A 19,920-nucleotide genomic window follows, 5' to 3' on the forward strand; every position below is an offset into this window, starting at 1 on the left:
TCTGTGACCAAACCGGGCTTCCTTGGGCTTGTCCCTGGCTGCCCCAGGGGTCCAGTGAGGAACCCCCAAGATAGACGGGGAGCTGGGGAAGCCCTGGCCTCACCCGCCCAGATAGAGGCGTTGCCGGCCTGTGCCCCAAAGCCCAGGGGAGCTCCTGCGTTTGCCGGTCAAAGCCCATGTGCAGGGGCTCCATCCCTGGAGCCCCTCCAGGCTGCGCCCCCCGGTGACCCCGCCTGACCCTGCTCACCACCCGGCACCTGGGGGTGTTTCCCACTGAGCTCTGGGGCAATAGTGGAGGGAGGCTGGAGCTTCCTGTGCCCCCAAGGCCCCCACAGCGCTCCTGTGGGAGCTGTGCTGAACCTGAGCTCCCAGCCCCCGCGAGTTTATGGGTTTCCCCGTGGGCCTGGTTCCCTCGTGAGCTGCTGCTCCCGGACAGGTGGCGGTTCTGGGCTGACACCCCCCACCCTCCGTGCGATCGGTCGTGGGGAGTCTGGGGGGAGGGGCTGCTCGGCCTGGAGGCTCCCCAGGGTCTTGGCCCGAGGCAGCGCAGCCGCGGCGCTGTGAGGAGCAGCCACCAGGTGGCAGCCTTGTGCCACGCAGCCTCCTCCCTGCGGGCCGCAGGGGCTCCGGAGCTGCGGGCGGTGTGGCCGCCTCCTGCGCTGGAGCCCGGCGGTCCAAGCTGGGGGGCAAGAGGCTCAGCCGACTGCCACCTCGCCCCCGCGGCCGGCAGGGGCTGCGCTGCTGTCAGCCCCACGGGCCCACCCACGGCCCTGCGGGGAGTGTCGCTCCCTGCCTGCTGCCGGGGTGCAGAGAAGCCGTCGCCCGCACGTCCAGCTGGTGGGCGCCCTCTGCAGCTGGGGTCGCTGCCCTCGGCACCTCTGTTGGCCTCTGCACCCCGAGTCTGCTTACGTTTCCCCTTTCTCCTGCTGGCCAGCTGGAGCCTCCAGGAAGTCCTCCCTGACTGCTGCTCCCGCCCTGCTGTTTGGGAGGGTCTGCACTCAGGGTCCAGTGGGTTCTGTGGGGAAGCTCAAAGTGAAGCCAGAGCCCCTGGGAGACCCGGACAGGTCACACCCGCCCACTCGGACTCTTCCTCCGTCTGTTCCCACCGCGGGTCTCTGTCTCTGCATTTTTGTCCTTGTGTCTTTCTGACTCGGAGCCTCCCGATGGTTTTTCTCCATCCATCGGCCCGGCCTCTCTCACTCGGTCTGCGTTTCCGTCTGTCCCCCAGTCTGTCCCCTGTCTCTGCTTCCGACCCATGGGGACGCGCTCTTAACAGGCGAGCAGACGCCGTGCGCAGCGCTCTCGCCCCGTGATCCGCGTCCCGCTCCCGCAGCTCTGAGCGGTTTTTTGAGCTTCAAAAGGCACATTAATTACCCTAATGAGGTCAGGAGAGACCCCGCGCTCTGCCACCCAGAGCTGGAGCTGGGAAAGCACCAGTGGCCCCCGCCCCAGCCCGGCTGCGCTGAGCCAGCCCGTGGGCAGCGTGGGCTGCGTGGGGTGCCCCGCCCAGCGGCCCGGATCGGCAGCCTCGGCCCGGCGGGAGCGGTTAGCGGGACGTCCTCAGCGGCTGAAAGCCGGGAGCCGCCTGTCAGCCGGAGATGAAAGGCGCCGCGGGCCGGGCCCCTGCGTGGGAGCGGGCGGCCCCGGGCGGCTTCCAGCACCTTCCTCCACCTCCCGCACTCAGGTGGGCGCGGTGCACGACGCACGTGGCCACACGTATGGGATGTACAGAGGACAGGCGGCGCTGTCCCCTGCTGCGGAGCCCCAGCTCGTGCCAGCTGGGGGTGCACAGACCCTCGCCCCTCCCAGCACCCCACTTCCCCACGGCGGCAGGCGGCACACACGGCGCGGCCAGGGCCCGGGTCGGGGTTTCTGGCTCCTGCCCGAGCCCGGCCTCACTTGTCGGTCCGGGAAACGAGGTGGGTGGGAGCTGGCGCCTCGGGCTCCTTAAAGGGGTGTCCTACAGCCAGGCTGACCTGGGCGCCGGCCCGGGCCGGGGTGCAGCGGGGCGTCCTCCCAGGATCGCAGGGGCCTCCTCTGCGGGCTCCCCGGGTCTTCGCACCCGCCCCCTGGCCAGCCGGGGCTTCTGCCAGAGCCGGGGCAGGAGGCGGGGTGGGCCTGGTTCATCCTTCACCGAGGAACTTCTGCATCGTTCTACCTTCCTCCCTGGCGCCGTGGCCTTCGAAGGCGAAAGGGCGCCGGACGCTGATCCCAAGCCGGGGGACTCACCCCGCGGGCCAGGGTGGCAAGCGACGTGCTGCGGGTGGTGGGCGCTGGTCTGCGGGTCAGTGGGCGGCAGGCGGCAGGTGCTGGGCCAGGGCGCCGGGGGTGCTAGACACAGGCTGGGAGCCAAGTCTGGGCCTGGCCTGAACAGGACCCTCCCCAAGTCTGGGGCCGACCCCCAGGACCAGGGTGGACAGGGACAGACCCCCCCATCTGTTCTGGATCTGGGCCTGGGGCAGACGGCCAACCCCGAGTGACCTCTGACCTTGCCTCAGCCTCGAACCCAGGACTGGCCCCTGTCCCCAGAGGGAACCTGATCGCTGACTCTTGACTCCAGGGGAAGCTTACTCCAGAATGCCCCCTGGCCCCAGCTGACCCCCTGCTGGCTGCGCCTGGAGGCTGGGAGGGCCGCCAGCCCTGGGGGGCACAGGGCCTCTTAGGTGCCCAGGGCGGCCCCCAGCAGGGCAGGAGTCCCCAGGGGCGCTGGGCAGCCGGTGCTGTGCCCCCACCCCCACCTTGCCCGGGGCCAGGCCTCAGAGCTGCCCTGCCTTCCCCTCCCCAGAGCCCCTCCTCCAGGAGCGGCCGGCGGGCGCAGAGAGGTTGAATGGGGGACGCGCGCCTTTGTTCCTGTCCCTGCTCTGGCTCTGACCTTGAGAGAGAGACAAGAACAGAAGGAAAACAGAGCTTCAGCTCAAATCCGCTCAGGCAGCGGCAGTGGCGGCTCTTGCCTTGGTGGCCCCTGCATGCAAATGAGCAGACCCATTGCGGGGCCTTTGCCGGGCAGTCCCTGTGCCTGGTGTGCCCTGCCCGCCTGGGCTCCTCCTGCCCCCTGCAGGTCCAGGTCCTGCCGGGTTTGACGGAAGGGACCCCAACTCCAGCTGTGAGGGCCCATCCAGTAGGAGGACAGAGGGAGCTCCCAGAAGGCCCCTCTTTGTCAGGCAGGACACTGGACTGGGCCGGGCATGCTGGCACCCCTGGGCTGCTGGCCCTCCTTCCATGCCTGTCCTGTCCTCCAGAAGGGACCCCACTGGGAGCGACCGCCCTTGTGCCCTCCGGAGAGCCAGCTGGGTCAGCCTGCGTGGAGCAGGGCCCATGTGGCTGGAACCCAGGCCCTCCCTCCAGGGGTATCCAGAGAGTCAGTTTGAAGGCCCTGCCAGGTGACGCTGGGCCAGTCCTGGGCCTCTGTGGGCCTCCTGGCCTCCCCTGGCCACCATCCTCTGCGGAGCCCCCTGGGGCAACCCTGGGGCTTGGCGACGTGTGGTAAGAGGACAAAACTCAGGAGCCAGAACGTCTGGAACAGACGGGCTGAGTTCCCTGGAGGGCAGAGGACTGAGCACCTCGTCGTGGTTGGGGGGGGGGGACATGGGGAGGGACAGGCCTTGATGGATGAGCAGAATTTTAATGGCAAGAAAAAGGGAAGGACTCTCAGGGTCCAGCCTGAGCAAAGGAGAAGCTCGGGTCACAGGTGGGCACGCTGGAGGCACGTGGCTGGGGTGCGGGTCAACCGGCCAGGCTCGGGTCTCCGCGGGTTCCTGCAGGGACGTGCAGTCACTCCTCACGTGGGAGCCTCCGGTTCAAGAGGTCTTGCCTCCTGGGCCTCGCGCTTCGCCAGCCCTGGGCGCGAGAAACAAGCCCAGAGAGGGGGAGCCCGGCTGGGCACCGCTTTGCAGCCGGCCCTTGGTGACGCAGTACCTCTGCCAGCGGCCCGCTGAGAGGCGGGGGCACGAAGACGGACAGCCGGGAGCACAGGCCCCGTCCCGGGCGGCAGGCAGCCCCCGGGGGTGCGCAGTGTCCGCTCCCGGGACAGGTCAGGCTCTCGGGGCCTCTGCTTCAGCTGCGCCCTCCGCCCCCCGCAGTGCCCTTGCTGGCCGGCCTGCCCTGTCAGACGTCGCCGGGGGCTGACTTCCCGGGCGTGCTCTGGGTGCCACGATGAGCGGGAAAGGGCCGCCGCGTGTCCCGCCCCTACTGTTTGCCCCGCGCCCTCAGGAGCTGAGTCAGGACTCGGGTTCCCTTTCCCAGAAGAGGAAGCAGAGGTGAAGAGGGGGTTGGCCGCAGTGCTGGGGGCCCGGAGGCCTGCAGTTGCCTGGGGCTTAGGATTGGGTCCGGGTCAGGAGGAGGGAGGGGAGCCGGGGTGGGGCGCGGCGCCCGAGGCCCGGGGCTCCTGCTCCTGGGGCGGCCTCGCACTCTGCTGGGGGACCCGGGGCGGCGCGGTGCGGGCGTCCAGGCTGCCCCCGGCCCGAGGCAGCCGCAGCCCCCGCCCCGCCCCCCGCCCCGCGCGGCCCGGGCGCGGCAGGAGGGGGCGCCCGCGGCCCTCCCGGCGCTCGGGCGGGACAAAGGCCGGAGCCCCGGCCCCTCCCCGGCGGCTGCGGCGGCGGCGGCCCGCGCTGCGAGAGTCCGCGCGGCCGGGCCGGCGCCCGGGGCGACCCCGGCGCCCCGCCCGCCGCCGCCTGCCTTCCCGGCGCCCGAGGTCGCGCGCCCGGCGGGGGCGGCCGGGGATCTCCAAGCGCCGGCGCGCCCGCCCCCCGCTCGGCGGCGGCGGAGGCGGCGGAGGAGGCGGAGCAGGCGGAGACGGCGGGCAGGCGGCGGCCGGAGCGCGGGGCGGGCGGACCGGGGCCATGGCGCCCGCGCAGCGCCCGCTGCTGCCGCTGCTGCTGCTGCTGCTCCCGCTGCCGCCGCCGCCGCCCTCCGCGCGCGCCCAGGACGCCGCCCGCGCCGGCTCGGACCGCTTCGCCGTGTACTGGAACCGCAGCAACCCCCGGTGAGCGGCCCGGCCCCGCCCCCGCCCCGGGAGCCCGGGAGCCCCGCCAGCCTCCGAGTTCGCGGCCGTCCCGGGGAGCCCGGTGGGGACCTCGCCCGGGGCGTCCTGCCCGCGGTGCCCGCGAGCACTCGGGAAGTTCGTGTTCCTCCCTCCAGCCCACACGCGCCCTCGCCCCAGGGGTCCCTGGTCCCGCTGCTGCAGACGGGGACACTGAGGCACGGAGGGGCTGGGCGGCAGTGCTGGCGTCGGCCCGGGGCACCCGCTCCCGCCCTCCTGGCACTGACGGGGAAACTGAGGCACGGACTGGCCGAGAGGCCGGCTCAAGGTCACGTGCGGGGGGCAGAGCTGGGGTGGGGGCGCGGTGGCCCGGTGGCCCGGTGGCCTGCCTGCCCGCGCGTCCTCCGCGGCTGGGCTGCCGAGTGCCGTGGGGGGCTCGAGTGCCTGCTAATCCGCGTGGGAAAAGTTCGCCGGGGATGGACGGTGCCCTGGACGTGGGCAGAGCCGCCTGCGCATCTCAGGCGCCCGAAGGCTGGAGTCGGCCGGGGGTCCCCTGGGCGCCGGGGCTGGGAGCGCCTCTGGCTCCGGGTCGCCCGCTCTGGGGTGCGCCGTGTGCCCCTGGCCGGCCAGCCTCCCTGCTTCCGGCGCCGCTGCCACTGGTCACTCTCCCTCTGTCTCGAGTGCCGGCCGAGACACCCTCCGGAGCCCACTGTCCCCTGCCGTCCCGATACTGTCCCCTGCCGTCCTCGATCCTCGGGCAGAAAGTTGCATAAAGGGCCGTCTTTGAGGCAGACTCTGGGACAAGGGTGGCCAGTGTCCTGCCGTGGGGGGCGGGGAGCACACCCAGACACCCCCTCGTTGCCCAGCTGTGGGGTCAGGCCCCGGGACCGAGGGCAGAGACCCCAGGCCACAGAGGGACAGCCAGGCCACTGCGGAGCGGGTTCCCTGAGCCGCCTGCCCCGCCGGTTACATGTGGGTTTGATTAAGGCTCTTCCCTGCGGCCGAGCGGGGGAGCCCGGCGGGCAGGGGGGAGCCCAGCGGGCAGGGCTTCCCCGGCCCAAGTTTTTGGTTTCAGCTTTGGAATCTCCATCCTAGGCATGGCCTGTCCTTTGTTCTAGCAAACACCAAACACACAAGGAGCCTCCGATGGGGACGGAAGGGGGTGCGGGAGTCGCCTGCTGCCCCACCTGCCACGGCGCTGCGGGCAGGACCCCAGCCGGGGAGGGACGCAGCCCCCCAGCCGGTGCCTGGCTCTGGCTGGCCGCTCGGACGCCTCCTGTGGTGAACCTGACAGCCCGTTCCGACCAGCTGACCGAAGGCCGCGGTGGCCTCGGGACCCCCGGGAGGTCTGCTGTCCAGGGGTGGCCGGCCCGGAACCTGTGCCCCGTGACGGGGTGTGTGTTGGACACGGGAGGACGGGTGGTGCGGGCCTCAGACCCAAGGGCACCGGGCAGTGGAGATTTCCCGAAGGCACCAGTCCTGGGGACGGCTGCCTGGGGCAGGGGTGCGGGGTCGGCCCGCAGGCCCCGAAGCAGGAGGCAGCCCCAGGGGCAGAGACAGGACACAGGCCTGGTCGGGTCAGTGATGGATCAGTGGTGGCGGCAGGTGGCGGAGATGGGAACCGCAAGGACGGCGGGGGTGGGGGCGTGCCTGAGAGAGGGGGGCGCACACAAAAGGCACAGCAAGGAAGGGGGTCAGGGTGAGGGCCGGGCACCCTGGGGCGCGGGACGGGCGGTCAGTGGAGGAGCCCGTGGGATGCATGTGGTCACATGGGGGACGGTCAGGCACAGACACCCTGCAGGTGCCAGCACCCTCGCCCGGCCAGGCCTCGTACCTGCACCAAGGTAATCAGCATGTGGCTCCGGGGCCGAATTCCGTGCTCCTGCTGTGCAGCGCACTTCCTGCGCGCCTGCAGCGGGTGGACGCGGCCGAGCGAGCCCCGCACCCACCGCAGCGCCGCGGCGGGGAGGGGCCGTGGGTCCGCTTCGGCCACCGGGCGCCCCCGCACCCCCACGGGCTCGCTGTCCGGCCGTCTGTCCGGCCGGCCCCTACCTGGTCACCCCCGGGCCGGCCGCTGGGGGTCCCGGGCCGGCTCCCTCACACGGGGCCGAGTGCTGCGGCGCGGGGAAGGTTCGGGCGCGCCTGTCTCAGGCCGTGTGTAGGTGCGGGTTTTTGTGTCGGATACGCGGGGATCCTGGGGCCCCGGGAGGTGCACACGCATGTGTGTGCGGCAGGGTGACGCATATGCCTCCGTGTGTGTGGGGGCCCTGGCTCTGGCACGTTTGCACACGTGTCCCGGTGGTTGTGCCACAGTGCATGCATGTGTTTGCACAGCGCGTCTGGGTGTGCAGCGTACGTGGTGTCTGGGGGCACACGTGCAGATCTGCGTGTGCCGATCTGTGCACAGGCACAACGGGGCTGTGGGGGGGACGCACACATGTGTCTTCGGCGCATCTGGGAGTGGAGCGCACATGCGTGTGTGTGTGTGTGTGTGCGCGCGGCCAGGCTCTGGTCGGCGCGGAGCCTCCGCTCAGGGCGCAGCCAGGCCTCGCGGATGGCGGCGCGGCTTGCTGTCCCCGCGTGTCCGGCGGCTCCTCCTCTGGCCCCCCGGAGCTGGGTGGGGGTGTGCACCGGTCCCGGGGGATAATGTGCGTGGGTCCCGGGGGCCCCGTGCTGCCCACGGTGCAGAGGGGCGTGCAGGTCCCGAGCTGGCGCCATGTAGGGCGCCCACGGCTACCTCGGAGCCCCCCACCCGGGAGGAGACCCGCAGCTGGGGCCGCAGAGGTGTGGGCTGGGGCTCTGCCGGGCAGGGGGCTTCGGCGGCTGCCCTGATGCCAGGCGGGGTGGCATCGGAATGGGGCTCCGTTTGCTTCTGGGGGTGCGCTGGGAACATGGTGACTCGACACGCACCCTCCCCGTGGCGGAGACGTCGGGCATCCCTGGGCCCCGTGGCCCTGTGGCCTCGCCTGGGCCTCTAGGGACAAACGGCCGTGACTGTGTGATGCCAGATTTTGTCGTACGAGGGTTTTTTGTTTCGTCCGAGGGGGTTGGTGTGGCGGCTTTCAGGGCTCGGACAGCGAGGCCCCGTGTGCCTGGGGACAGGCCAGGGAGCCGTGGGGAGCCAGGGATGTCCGGGCGCGACGTCAGGCGGCGGTGGGCTGCTCGGAGCCTCGGCGTTGCCTTCGGGAAGCGGGCAGCAGGTGCGCCAGGCCGCGGGCAGGACCCCGGGGCGCCGAGGGACAGCCGGGCAGCTCCTGCGGGGAGCGCGGGGGGCCCTGCGGCCAGGCCCCAAGGTCGTGCTGACGGCGACTGTGCACCCGAAGAGCGGGGTGAGGAGCGGCGGTGCGGGGTGGGGTGGCCCGGCACTTCCCCCCGGGTCTGACGGGCGGGGGTCCTTCCCTGCCCCCCCCGCGGTGGATGCCCTGGGCACTGTCCCCATGCGGACGCAGGTCGGGGGCTCCGGGGCCGATGCCGGGGCGCGCTGTACGAGCAGCGGCTCCTGGCCTCCGGTGGCCTGGGGGTGCCCACTCCCAGACCCCTGGGCCCCCAGGACACACCTCTGTGGGGTCCGTGGGTTCCTCAGGGTCCCGGGTGCAGGTTTCTCCTGGGACAGCAGGTGCACTAATGGGGTGCGGCGTTCCCGAGGCCCTGCCCTGCACCCCGTTGGCCGTGACACCCCCACGCCCCTTCCCCCTCCTCAGGGAGGGGCCCCCAGCCAGCCTCACCCGAGGGTGTGGCCCTGGGGGGGCTCAGCTGTGTGCCCCGCACCGCCCACCGTGCCAGGGATGAGCTGAGCGTGGCTGGGCCTCCTCACACCTGAAGGCCAGGTGCGCCCGCGCGGCCGGTCTTGGCCTGACCGTGGCTCTGGCTGCCGGCCGGGTCTCCCCCACGCCTGCTCTCTTGCCCCGCCTCGGTCTCCCTGTTGGGCCTGGGGCCGTGGCTTCGGGGGCTCCATCCCCTACGTGAGCCGGGCCGTCGCTCACTGCCGTGGCCTTGCGCCCCATCGGACCCGTTTCGGCACACCAGGGAGTGAGTCACCCGGGGCCACAGGGAAGTCAGGCCTGAGCGAGCGGGTGTCGGCCCTCCGCCTGCGGGAGACCCAGGCCCGGCGGTGGGGCTGCCCCTGTGCCCCCGCCCGCACTGCTTCAGGCCCCCCCACGCCTGCGGCCCTGATCACCCACACGGCGGACCCGCCCCCGCCCCGCTGTGGGAGGCAGGTGGCCGTCGGATGGGAGATGTCGCCCTGACCCCCGAGAGCTAGGCCTGGGCGCTGAGGCCTCGGCTGTTGGCCGGGGTCCCCATGGGCACCTGTCGGCCCCTCCCTGGGAGCCGGGGTCGGGCTCAGACGAGGGAGATGGTCCCGAGGCCTGCGGGGGCGCGCGGGGCCTTGGTGTGCTGCCCGCCTCGCCCCTGCCAGGTTTCTGGTCTGGGGCGGCGGCACAGCCCTCCCGGCCCCCAGCCCCGTTTTGGGTGAGACTCCTAATTAGTTGCTTTGCTATTAGCGTCTAATGACTTGACAATGGCCCGATTGAAACTAATTAGCTGCAGGCCCTGCGGTTGGCAGGGTGGGGGGTGGCGGGCAGGGCCCGGTCCACCAGGGGCTGGGAGGGCTGCCTGGAGGAGTGCACGCGGGCGCAGGGGTGGGGGCGGAGGTGTGGGGGGAGGGGGATGGGCGTAGCCTCCGAAAGCCTCAGGAGCCCTCGTCTGGGAGCCCATCCCAAGTCAGTCATTAACCCCTTAGTGAGAATTGCTCTCTATCTGCTGCTCCCACGGAGCATTTGCACATCACGCTTCCGCGCTAATGGATAAAATGAAAGCTTTGTCTTGCTCGCACCGGCTCGGTTTTGGGGTTGGGCCCCTCCCCCGCGCAGGCGCCACCCTGAGCAGGGCCCAGGCGCCCGCCCGGGTTTGCCCGCCAAGTTGGAACCGGGAATGTCAACGCAGCAAGGCCATCGCTATTTTAGAGCTGGGGGCGGGGGAATGGTCCACTTCCACAGCCAGAGCTTGGGGGGGGGGTCGGGGGCTTCTGGGACCCGCCTGCCTGGGGTCCTGGCCCCATGGTGGGCCACCGTGTGGTCCCTGCGACTCTGGGGCCTCAGACACTTGTGTCTTCTTCCGCCTTGTTTGATCCACAAACATGTGTTGAGGGCCTGGGCTGGCAATGAGGGAAGGGGCCGCGGAGGAGGAGGCTGACCCCAGGGTCCAGGAGGGCGGACGGCGGACCGCGTAGAGGTAAAGTTTTGAGGCTGGTGGAATGAGATAAGTGATGGAGAGGAAGCAGGCAGGTCAGAGCGGTCCAGGCGGAGGGAGCAGCATGTGCAAAGGCCCTGGGGTGGGGACAGGAGCAGCCAAACGGCTAGTGTGGCCAGAAGGGAGTGACCGGGGGGCAATCACCCGGCGACCTGGCGTAGGGCGGCAGGGCCTTCGGGCCTCATGACCTGGGAGGACTGTGGGTTTTATTCTGACTGACGGGAGCTTTGAGCCAGCGGATCCCAGGGTCTGATTTACATTCAGAAAAGCCGAGCCCTGGATTTTGGGAGGCCCCGCCCCGTGGGGCCCACGTATCCAGCCCCGGTATCCAGCCCCGGAATCGGCAAGGCAGCCTCAGTTTTAGATGCTTTTTTAGATGACACGGGAAGGGGGAGGATACTGGTCTGGTGCAGGGGAGGAAGGCGGCGGCGTCTGGGGAGGGAGGGCAGGGACCAGGGGGATGGGGGGTGGGGGGTGCTGCGGCATCCCCGCCTCCACCCTCCAGGCTCCATTGAGCGGAAGCCCTTTCTTTGGGGCTGTGTATCCCCTGCACCATGCCAGGGAGGGCGGGGGAAACTGAGCCCCGGAGGATGAGGCCCCGGTCGCCAGCACCTGCAGCTCAGCCCTACCCCCCCAGCCCCGCCGGTGGGCGGTTCCCTATCTCCACCTCCCCCACGGCCTGGCCTGGGTGGTCCTGGCGGGCGCGTGTCCCCGGCTGCCATCGATTGGCTGATCAATGGGGCTTTCAATGGGCTGGGAAGGAGCAGAAACGACTTCTGAAAAAGCCTGGAGTGGCGTCTGCATCGATCTCTCCCAAGGGGCTGGAGAGCACCGCCAGTCCGCGGGGCACCCGAGGGACAGGCGGGTCACTGCCTGACCCCGTGCCAGCCTGGCCCTGCGTCAGCACGACCCTGGCCCCTGCCCCGGGGCTGCCCTGCCTCTGTGCAGGGCCTACTGTGTCGTGTGTGTCTGGGGTCCCCCTTTAGCCTCAAGGACCCTCCCCACTGTGCACAGTGTAAACTGACACTTGGAGGATGAACCATGAGACCCAGCGGGGCGCAAACTGGTGCCTGAACCCAGAACTCTCTGCAGCCCCCACGGGACCCCGCTTCCCCAGTCTCCTTGCTACACGCCCTGACTCCGCAGACGCCATCCCACCACCGGCACCCCCCTTCCCGGAGGAGCCCAAGAGCCGACCCGAGACTCGGAGTCTCCATCTTAGCCACAGGCTTGAGGTCTCCGTAAGATCTCCAGTGTCAGAGTGGGAAACTGAGGCACAAATGAGCAGGTCTCCTGCTTGCCTCACTCCCACCCCTGGAGCCCCAGAAGCCCTCCCCCCACCTGGTGCCGAGTGTCCAGTGGCAGGGGCCAGCGGGGGGCCGGCGGATGCCATCTGATGATCCAGCACCGCTCGGTGCACTGTGCCAGTGAGTGCACCCACATGGGGGGCTCAGCATGGCTCCCTGGACCGGGTGGCCGGCACGGTGGGCACAGAGGTGTGGCACCGGGGCGCGGGGTCCCAGTCCCCCTCCCCGCCCTGGGGCTCAGCGCCCAGGCCTGGACCATGAGGGAGAGGGGCAGCCTGGGGAGCCGGGTCCCTCCCCCGCCCTTTGGGCCTTTCATGTGCAAACAAGCTCCTGGCAGAGGCCGCTGTCCCACCTGGAGGCCCCCCTGTCCCACCTTGGGCCAGGCTGCCTTTTGGTGACCCGAACCCAGGGGACCCCGCCAGGCAGATCTAAGGGATCCTGGCGCTGTAGCCTGAGGCAGTGGTGGCGGGGGAGCTGCCGGTCCGCTCTCCGCTGACCTCCAGCCTCGCCAGATGAGTCTGGATTGGGGTTGGGCTCCCCAAGGACGGGTCGCAGGCTGCATGACAGGTGGGACTGCCCGGGTGGAGGCTGGGAAGCAGGGCTGAGGGACAGAGGTGTCAGGGCTGGGAGCCTGGTGGCCTGGTGGGGTGACCAAGAGGTTGGGGGGCAGTTGTCAAATTCTAGAGGCTCCGGAGGGAGACCGCTGGACTTGGGGGGGTCACAGTGGTGGAAGGGGTTGAGGCTGGGTTGCAGCCCCCAGCGCCACTGAGCTGCCCTGGGGCGCCCTCGCCAGGCCCCACCCCTGCGGGGACACTGAGGCAAGAGCAGGCGTCAGAACCAGCCGCCCGGGGGCCCAGAGCCCAGCCTGTGTCCCCACAGCCCCCCTGCTTCTTGGCAGGCGCAGCTGCAGAATGGAAGCTCTGGGGGGCCGCGTGGGGGGCTGCCCGGGGGAGGGGGCGCTTAGTCGAGCGGTATCTTGCTTTTGGAGACGGATTCACGACCGGGCAACAGCTTGTGCCAGTCCCGGAAGAGCCCAGATGTCCGGCACCCGGAAGGGGGGTCTCGGTCGCACCCACACCTGCTCCGTTCCCTCGGGATACCCAGAATGCCTGGCGGCCCGGGCATCCTGCTGGTGGGCAGGAGGCATAGGGCGGTGCACGGGGGCAGGGGTGGGGGAGGGGGGGCCGGAGGGCGCCGACGGGGGGCTCGGGGGAGGAGGGGCGGGGGGGCAGAGGGCGCCGAGGGGGGCCTCGGAATTGCTCCCTGGACCGTGTCCCTGGAACGTGGCCCTCCGGGTCCCTTGGCCCCCAGTCCCCGGCCCCTCTGACCCCGCCCCCGGCTGCGCTGACCCCGCCCCCGGCCCAGATGGCCCCGCCCCGCCCCGCGCTGACCCCGCCCCCAGCCTTGGGCTGATCCCGCCCCCAGCCCTGCACCGACCCTGGCCCCGCCCTCGACCGCGCTGACCCCGCCCCGCCCCGCTGGCCCCGCCCCAGCCCTGCGCTGGCCCCGCCCCGCCCCGCTGGCCCCGCCCCAGCCCTGCGCTGGCCCCGCCCCGCCCCAGCCCTGCGCTGACCCCGCCCCGCCCCCGGCCCCGCCCCCAGGTTCCACGCGGGCGCGGCGGACGACGGCGGGGGCTACACGGTGGAGGTGAGCATCAACGACTACCTGGACATCTACTGCCCGCACTACGGGGCGCCGCTGCCGCCGGCCGAGCGCATGGAGCACTACGTGCTGTACATGGTCAACGGCGAGGGCCACGCCTCCTGCGACCACCGGCAGCGCGGCTTCAAGCGCTGGGAGTGCAACCGGCCCGCGGCGCCCGGGGGGCCGCTCAAGTTCTCCGAGAAGTTCCAGCTCTTCACGCCCTTCTCCCTCGGCTTCGAGTTCCGGCCCGGCCACGAGTACTACTACATCTGTGAGTGGGGGGACGGGGAGGGACACGGGGGAGGGGACACGGGGTACACGTGGGGGGCACGGGGGATGGGGGTATAGGGGGAGGGGACACGGGGTACACGTGGGGGGGCACGGGGGATGGGGGTATAGGGGGAGGGGACACGGGGGGGACACGGGGGGATGGGGTATAGGGGGAGGGGGACACGGGTACACGTGGGGGGGACACAGGGGATGGGTATATGGGGGAGGGGACACGGGGTACACGTGGGGGGGACACGGGGATGGGGGTATAGGGGCGAGGGGACACGGGAGGCTGCACGGTGGGGGGGCACGGGGATGTGGATGGGGGTATAGGGGGGAGGGGCCACGGGGTACCACGTGGGGAGGGGACAAGGGGGATGGGATAGGGGTATCGGGGCCCCTCGGGAGGGGCCACGGGAGTGCACGTGGGGGGGGACACGGGGGATAGGGGTATAGGGGGAGGGGACATGGGGTACACGTGGGGGGCACGGGGGATGGGGGTATGGGGGGGAGGGGACACGGGGGATGGGGGTATATGGGGGAGGGGACACGGGGTACACGTGGGGGGGACACAGGGGATGGGGTATATGGGGGAGGGGACACGGGGTACACGGGGGGACACGGGGGATGGGGGTATAGGGGGACGGGACACGGGGTACACGTGGGGGTGGGCGCGAGCACCACTGCATCTCTGACACGAGGGGAGGGGAGGCGGGCCGTGGGGAGGTGGGTCTGGCTGGATTGTCCCGGGGGCCACCCCTCCTCCCGCCCTGGCCTTGGTGTCCCTGGGGTCAAGCCCCGGGTGGTTTCATCCTCCCAGCCGCCCGGAGGCCTCACTGTCCAGAGTCCCCATTGTGCAGATGGGGCCCAGAGCAGCGTTGAGCCTGTAAACCCACAGGCGCGCCCTCCCCTGACCTCAGTGTCCGGAGCAGACCCTGGGCCTCTGGGCTGGGGGAGCAGACGGCCCCCCATCATCTTGTCCCCTGAGACCAGGGTGCTCACCCTCCATCGCAGGGAGGAGGGGACAGGCCTAGGGAATCTGGTGCAGGAGCGGGGTGGGGGTGGGGGAGTGAGGGCGGAGCCTGGCACCTGTAGGTCACCCCCTTGGCTTGGCAGCCATCCCCCAGGCCCTCTCCAGCATCCCCCCACCCCCCAGGATTCCTCAAGGACCATGGAAGCTGCTTTCCAAGGTGTGGGGACACTGAGGCACACACAGCCTCAGGGTGGGTGGCCCCTGCTCTGCCCCTTCTCTCCTCAGGGGGTCCCCGTCCAGGTCGCTGTGGCCTGGCAGCCCTTTGCTCCCCGTGGACCTTGGCCAGGAGCACGGGGTCTGGGCGCTGCCCCTGCAGCGTGGGGCCTGGGGCAACACCCCTCCAGGGGCCCTGGAGCGTGAGCAGCCAGCGCCTTGCGGGTGCGGTGGGGGGGCTCCGTCGGGGGCCATGTGGAGGCGCCCCTCCCGCCGTCCTCTCTGCTGTGTCCCGCTAAACCCCACAGGCCCCATTCTTCTTTCCTGCTCTATTTGGAATTTTTCCTTTTAATTCACGGACGAAGCGGGTGGAGGAAGGGGGAAGAAGGTGTTGAAATTAAGTCCTCGTAATATAAGAAAAATTACATTTTTCTTTCCAGGACGGGAGTTTCATAAAGATAATTATTGTAATTATTCGTCCTATCTCCGTGACAAATGTTATTTTTATTACGCACTTTTTAATCTTCATCTCCCAGCGTGAGGGGCTTCTGGGGCGGGCGGGGGTGGCCGCCCCCAGAGGACGGGCGGTACCGGCCCGCGTGCATACGCCAGCGTGGACGTGCACACGGGGCGGTTCACGTGTGCGAGCCCCACGGGCCCCCTGGGCTCGAGCCTCCCCCCGCTTCCCTGTCCTGAGCCCTGAGTGCTGTGGGCCCCCCGGGTGAGGTGGGGGTGCAGCCTCTGTCCCGGGGGCCACTGGCTTTGCTGGCCCCAAATGGTTGGAGGTGGTCGTTTCCCAAGCACTTGCTGCAGGGCAGATGCGGCCATGTAGGGGTGACTTACCCGCAGGCAGCAGAGAGCAGGCATTTGATCCCAGATCAATCATTTGGTTACACTGATTTTTTGCTGATTGGTTCAAGAAAAACAGGTTTTTAGCCATCACCTTTGAGCCTTGCCCTGTGCTGCCTTGGGGTGAGATGGAGCCAGACACAGACACCCCCGGTCGCTGGGGTCACGCAGCAGCAAAGGGAAGGGCAGGGAGGGTGTGCAGGAGGCTTCTGGGAAAGAGAGGGCGCTGTGTCTGGGGCTTTGATGTGTGAGTAGGAGTGTTGAGGGTGGCCCCGCCCCGGGCCTTGGGGAGGTTGTGCCACCAGTGTGGGGAAGGGGATGGAGCCCAGGAGGTCTGGGCGCTGAGAGCTCCCGCTCCACCGACCCCTGCCCGTGTCTTCCAGCTGCCACGCCGCCCAATGCTGTGGACCGGCCCTGCCTGAGGCTGAAGGTCTATGTCCGGCCGACCAGTAAGTGCTCAGGGCCCTCAGCCTTGTGTCCTGAGCCCGCAGAGCCCACTGCGGTGCGCGGAGCGGGGGCGGCCGGAGCACAGCCCTGGGAGTCCCATGACCCCAGCAGCGGCCGCTGCCCCGGAGCCTCGTTTCCCCACCTGAGTGAGGACAGCACCGCAGACCTTCGGGAGTGAGGGTGGAGGCCCTGCCTGGCCTGCGCTGCGGCCGCGCCCTGCACCCAAGCGTCAGCATCAGGGAAGCTCCCGGGGTAGACCCGAGGGCCAGGGCCCCAACGTCACAGCCGCACCAGAGAACGGGGGTCCCCGCAGCCACGTGACCTCACCCGGGCGCCAGGTCGCGCGTGTGCCCTGCTGTTGGCCGCGCTCGCACTGAGGGCACAGCCCCACCTGGCCAGGGTGGGGGGCTGAGCCTCGTGAGCTCCAGGGAGCAGAGTCGGGGTGTGGGGCGCAGCCAGCGAGGGAGGGGGCCACGGGGGCTGAGGCCGCCTGGTGACCATCCTGTGTCTGTGTCTCCCCAGACGAGACCCTGTACGAGGCCCCTGAGCCCATCTTCACCAGCAATAACTCGTGCAGTGGCCTGGGCAGCTGCCAGCTCGTCCTCAGCACTGTCCCTGTGCTCTGGACACTCCTGGGCTCCTAGTCCTGGCCCATCTGGATGGTCCCCCTGGACGGCCTGCCTGGACGGTCCTCCTGGACGGTCCCTCTGGACGGCATCGCCTGGACAGTCCTCCTGGACGGCCCACCTGCTGGACGGCCCCCCTGGACGGCGTCGCCTGGACTGTCCCCCTGGACGGCCTCGCCCGGACGGCCTCGCCTGAAGCCCACACAGACACTCCATTTCTCCCATGACAGGTGCTGCCCCTGCCGGGTGGGGGGCGTCCAGCGCCCCGGGACCCGCCCTGGGGGGCTGTGTGGCTAAGGGTCCTGAGGCCCGAGGGGCCAGGCCAGCCCTTCCGGAGTGCCGGAGAACCTAAGAACCTCTTGGCAGTGGTTTTGTTTTATGGCGGACTCAGAAAGACTTGAGTTTCTAATTTAATTTATTCCTTGCTGTTGCTGGTGACTTTGGGAAGGAAACAGAAGGGATGGGCGGGTGGGGGCTCCTGGTCCCGGGGGCACGGGCCTCAGGAGACCCCTGGTCAGCTCACTCCGTTTGTCTTGTGGGGTCCTGGCTGGCGCCGCCCTGCACCTCCCACGGGCCCGGGGGGAAGGGGGGAGTGAGCAGTGGCCCCAGGCCCCCCGGAATCTGAGCCCACCCCAGCCGCTGCCCCTGCCTCACCTGGAAATCCAGGATGTTTCACCGGGGGCCACGGCCCCCTCCGAGTCCCAGGCCCCTAGAACCCCTTGGGCACCCCCCCCCTCCCCGCCTCACCTGCCGGCCGCCGAGGCCCAGAAGACATGACGTTTCTGTAAATAGAGCCAGCAAGTATATATACTGTGATTTATTTTTACTGTGTTCCTAAGGACGGCCTGGAAAGTCTCTCTCTCTTTTTTTTTTCCCTTTCCCGGGAGGGGGGGCACTTTTTTTGGCGGGGTGGGGGTGGGGGGACTCTTTAGAGTAGAAGCCACACTTCGCAATAAGCTCAGTTGTCTGTCGGAGCCCCCTCCCCTTGCTCCCGGAACTAACCATGTTTGTAAGAGAAAACAGGACGAAGCAAAACGCCGGGGGGGAGCCCACCCCCAGAAAAAGACACCCCCCGACCCTTTAAAGAAGCAAACAGCATTTATACAGATTTGATATTTCTACCCGCCTTTCCTGATCTGTGTTTTCTATATATTCTATATAAGTATATATGGTGCGGGGCTGCCAGGTGGGGCTTTTGTAGGGGCAGCGGGCGGGCGGCGTGGCCACGCCTGGAGCTGGCGGCGCGGACTCCCCCTCCGTTACAATCAACTTTGAATTCTGTATTTTTTTATAATAAAACGAGTGTAAACCTCCAGCGTGTGCGTGTGGGGGGGCCCTCTGCCAGCTGCGGGGGGCGGGGGGGACACTCGGAACTTACAGTTTGGAGCTGCGTCCCGAGTCCGCCCGCCGGGGAGGGAGGGAGATCGGGGCTCCACCGTGACGGAGTCTCGGGTGGTTGGGGGGCCAGGCCCCGAGATGAGCGCTTTGTGGGGCGCTGTCCTTCGTGGCCCTCCATGGGCCTCAGCGGCCCCCCACGTCCCCGACAGGTGGGAACAAGGCCCCCCAGCCCCGGGGGCGGCCGGAGGAAGCAGGGAAGACACCGGGAACGCGACAGAGGCACCCAGATTGCAAGCCCCCAGGCCTGGTCCGGGTGCCCCGCCCCCTCGGCCGTATCTGGGGGCACCGGGGAGGGGAGAGAGAATCTTCAGGTTCCAAGACGGGTCTTTTAGGATCCAACCAAATTATATGGCCTCTGTCGCCAAGCTCTGCGGCTGTGACTCAGTTTCCCTACCTGCCCAGCCCCGCGTCAGGGGTCCGTGGGTTGCCTCTGAATCCCTCTCTGGGTTTGCAAAAGGGACGCGTCAGGGACTGTGGGCGCCGAGGGGCCTTCACCCCGGCCTAGCCCCAGATGGGGGCCCAGAGAGAGGCTGGGGGCTGCCCAGCAGGCCCGGGGACTGGGGACCCCTCAGCCGCCTGTTGCCTCGGTGCCGCCGCCAGGCCCGCAGCCTCTCGGGCACAATCCGCGGGGCGGGGGGGCCCGCAGCTAATGAATTCGGCCGAGCTGGGCCCGAGACAGGGCCTGCCTCTTAATGAGGCCAGCGAGCTGCACAAAGGGCCCTGTGTGCGCCGCCCGCGTCGGGGTGGACGAGGGACCCGGCCCGACCCGCCTTCCCCGCCCAGGACCCCGGAGCTCGGGCAGGCACCGGGCCTCCCTGGGGGGCGCTCCCCAGACCCCTGGCCTTGGGGGGCCGCGGACGGGGGGCCGCGGACGGAGGGAGGGGGGCCTACACGCGGTGGGGGGCGGATCCCAGCGGCTGACTTTGTCTTGTTACGTAGGAGTCACTGAGAGTCCACGTCCCACAGCGTCCGTCCTTCTAGACGCTTAGTGACCTGCTGCGCTACCTGGTCCAGGCGTGGGGGCCTCGCTCCTGCCCACGGCCCAGGGCACGTGCCTGCGTGTGGATAGATCTCGCTGCTTCTCCTTTCACCTATTTATGGACATTTTCGGTCTTTCCAGCCAGCTATTGTAAGGATTTTTTTAAAAAGATTTTTATCTGTTCATCGAGGAGAGACCGAGAGATAGAGGGACAGCGAGAGCGAGCCGGGGGCGGGGGCAGAGGGAGAGGGACGGCAGATTCCTGCTGAGCAGGGAGCCCGACGCGGGACTCGATCCCAGGACGCTGGGATCAGGACCTGAGCCCAAGGCAGACGCCTCGCCCACCGAGCCCCCCAGGCGCCCTGAGGGTTTCTTTTTAAGACAAAGTTTTAACACAAAAGGTGAGCTCAGGTGAGTAAGTACAAAAATAGCTTTGTTCCCGCGTCCGGGGCCCTGCACACGCTGTTCCCGCGGCTGGTGCACGCTTCCCGCAGGGCGCCCGTTGGCTCTGCCCCTCGGACCCCTCGGATTCCGTCACACGTGTCGTCACATGTCCCGTCTCAGCCTCCCTGGTGGAGGGGCCTCGCCCCCAGGCCCCTGGAGGGGAAGCTGATTCTCACCTGCTCTCCCCGCAGGCTGGGAGGTCCCAGTGGGCAGGGCCAGTCCTGGGTGCTCGGCTCCGGGTGCAGGTTGGGAGGCCCCCCTGGACCGTCATCGGCCGCAGGCACGGTCACCTGCCCGCACGTGCGGAGGAGCCGCAGGCACGCACACCCCTGCACTGCCCGACGCTTGCACTTAGGGCCCGGGTCTCTCGGGAACCGTCCCTGCCCACCGCCAGCCACTGGTCACCGCCTCAGGGACCGCTGTCCCCATGCGCAGTGGCCACTCACTCCTGGGGCTGCACCGGGCCCCGCAGGGACCCTGGGCGCCCCCAGCCTCAGCCGGAAGATGCACACCACGCTGCCAGCCGTCCGTCTGCGGGTCCT

General features: G+C 69.4%; 1 protein-coding gene across 1 annotated transcript; it reads left to right on the top strand.

Annotated features, from left to right (window-relative positions):
- Window positions 1-4,828: 4,828 nt before the first annotated feature.
- Window positions 4,829-17,870, top strand: EFNA2 (ephrin A2). Its single transcript, XM_041760404.1, has 4 exons — window positions 4,829-4,981; window positions 13,137-13,450; window positions 15,868-15,933; window positions 16,454-17,870. The coding sequence occupies exons 1-4, from the start codon at window positions 4,839-4,841 to the stop codon at window positions 16,573-16,575; spliced, it is 645 nt and encodes a 214-aa protein (XP_041616338.1). The 5' UTR covers window positions 4,829-4,838; the 3' UTR covers window positions 16,576-17,870.
- Window positions 17,871-19,920: the final 2,050 nt, after the last annotated feature.

This window comes from Vulpes lagopus, chromosome 7, assembly GCF_018345385.1.
Source record: "Vulpes lagopus strain Blue_001 chromosome 7, ASM1834538v1, whole genome shotgun sequence".
Lineage (NCBI taxonomy): Eukaryota > Metazoa > Chordata > Mammalia > Carnivora > Canidae > Vulpes > Vulpes lagopus.

Excerpts from the sequence above, each read along its gene's own strand:
- EFNA2 (XM_041760404.1), top strand. The coding sequence starts at position 4,839 with ATGGCGCCCGCGCAGCGCCCGCTGCTGCCGCTGCTGCTGCTGCTGCTC. Across the intron at positions 4,982-13,136 it reads TGGAACCGCAGCAACCCCCG|GTTCCACGCGGGCGCGGCGG; the intron begins GTGAGCGGCCCG and ends CCCCGCCCCCAG. Across the intron at positions 15,934-16,453 it reads GGTCTATGTCCGGCCGACCA|ACGAGACCCTGTACGAGGCC; the intron begins GTAAGTGCTCAG and ends GTGTCTCCCCAG.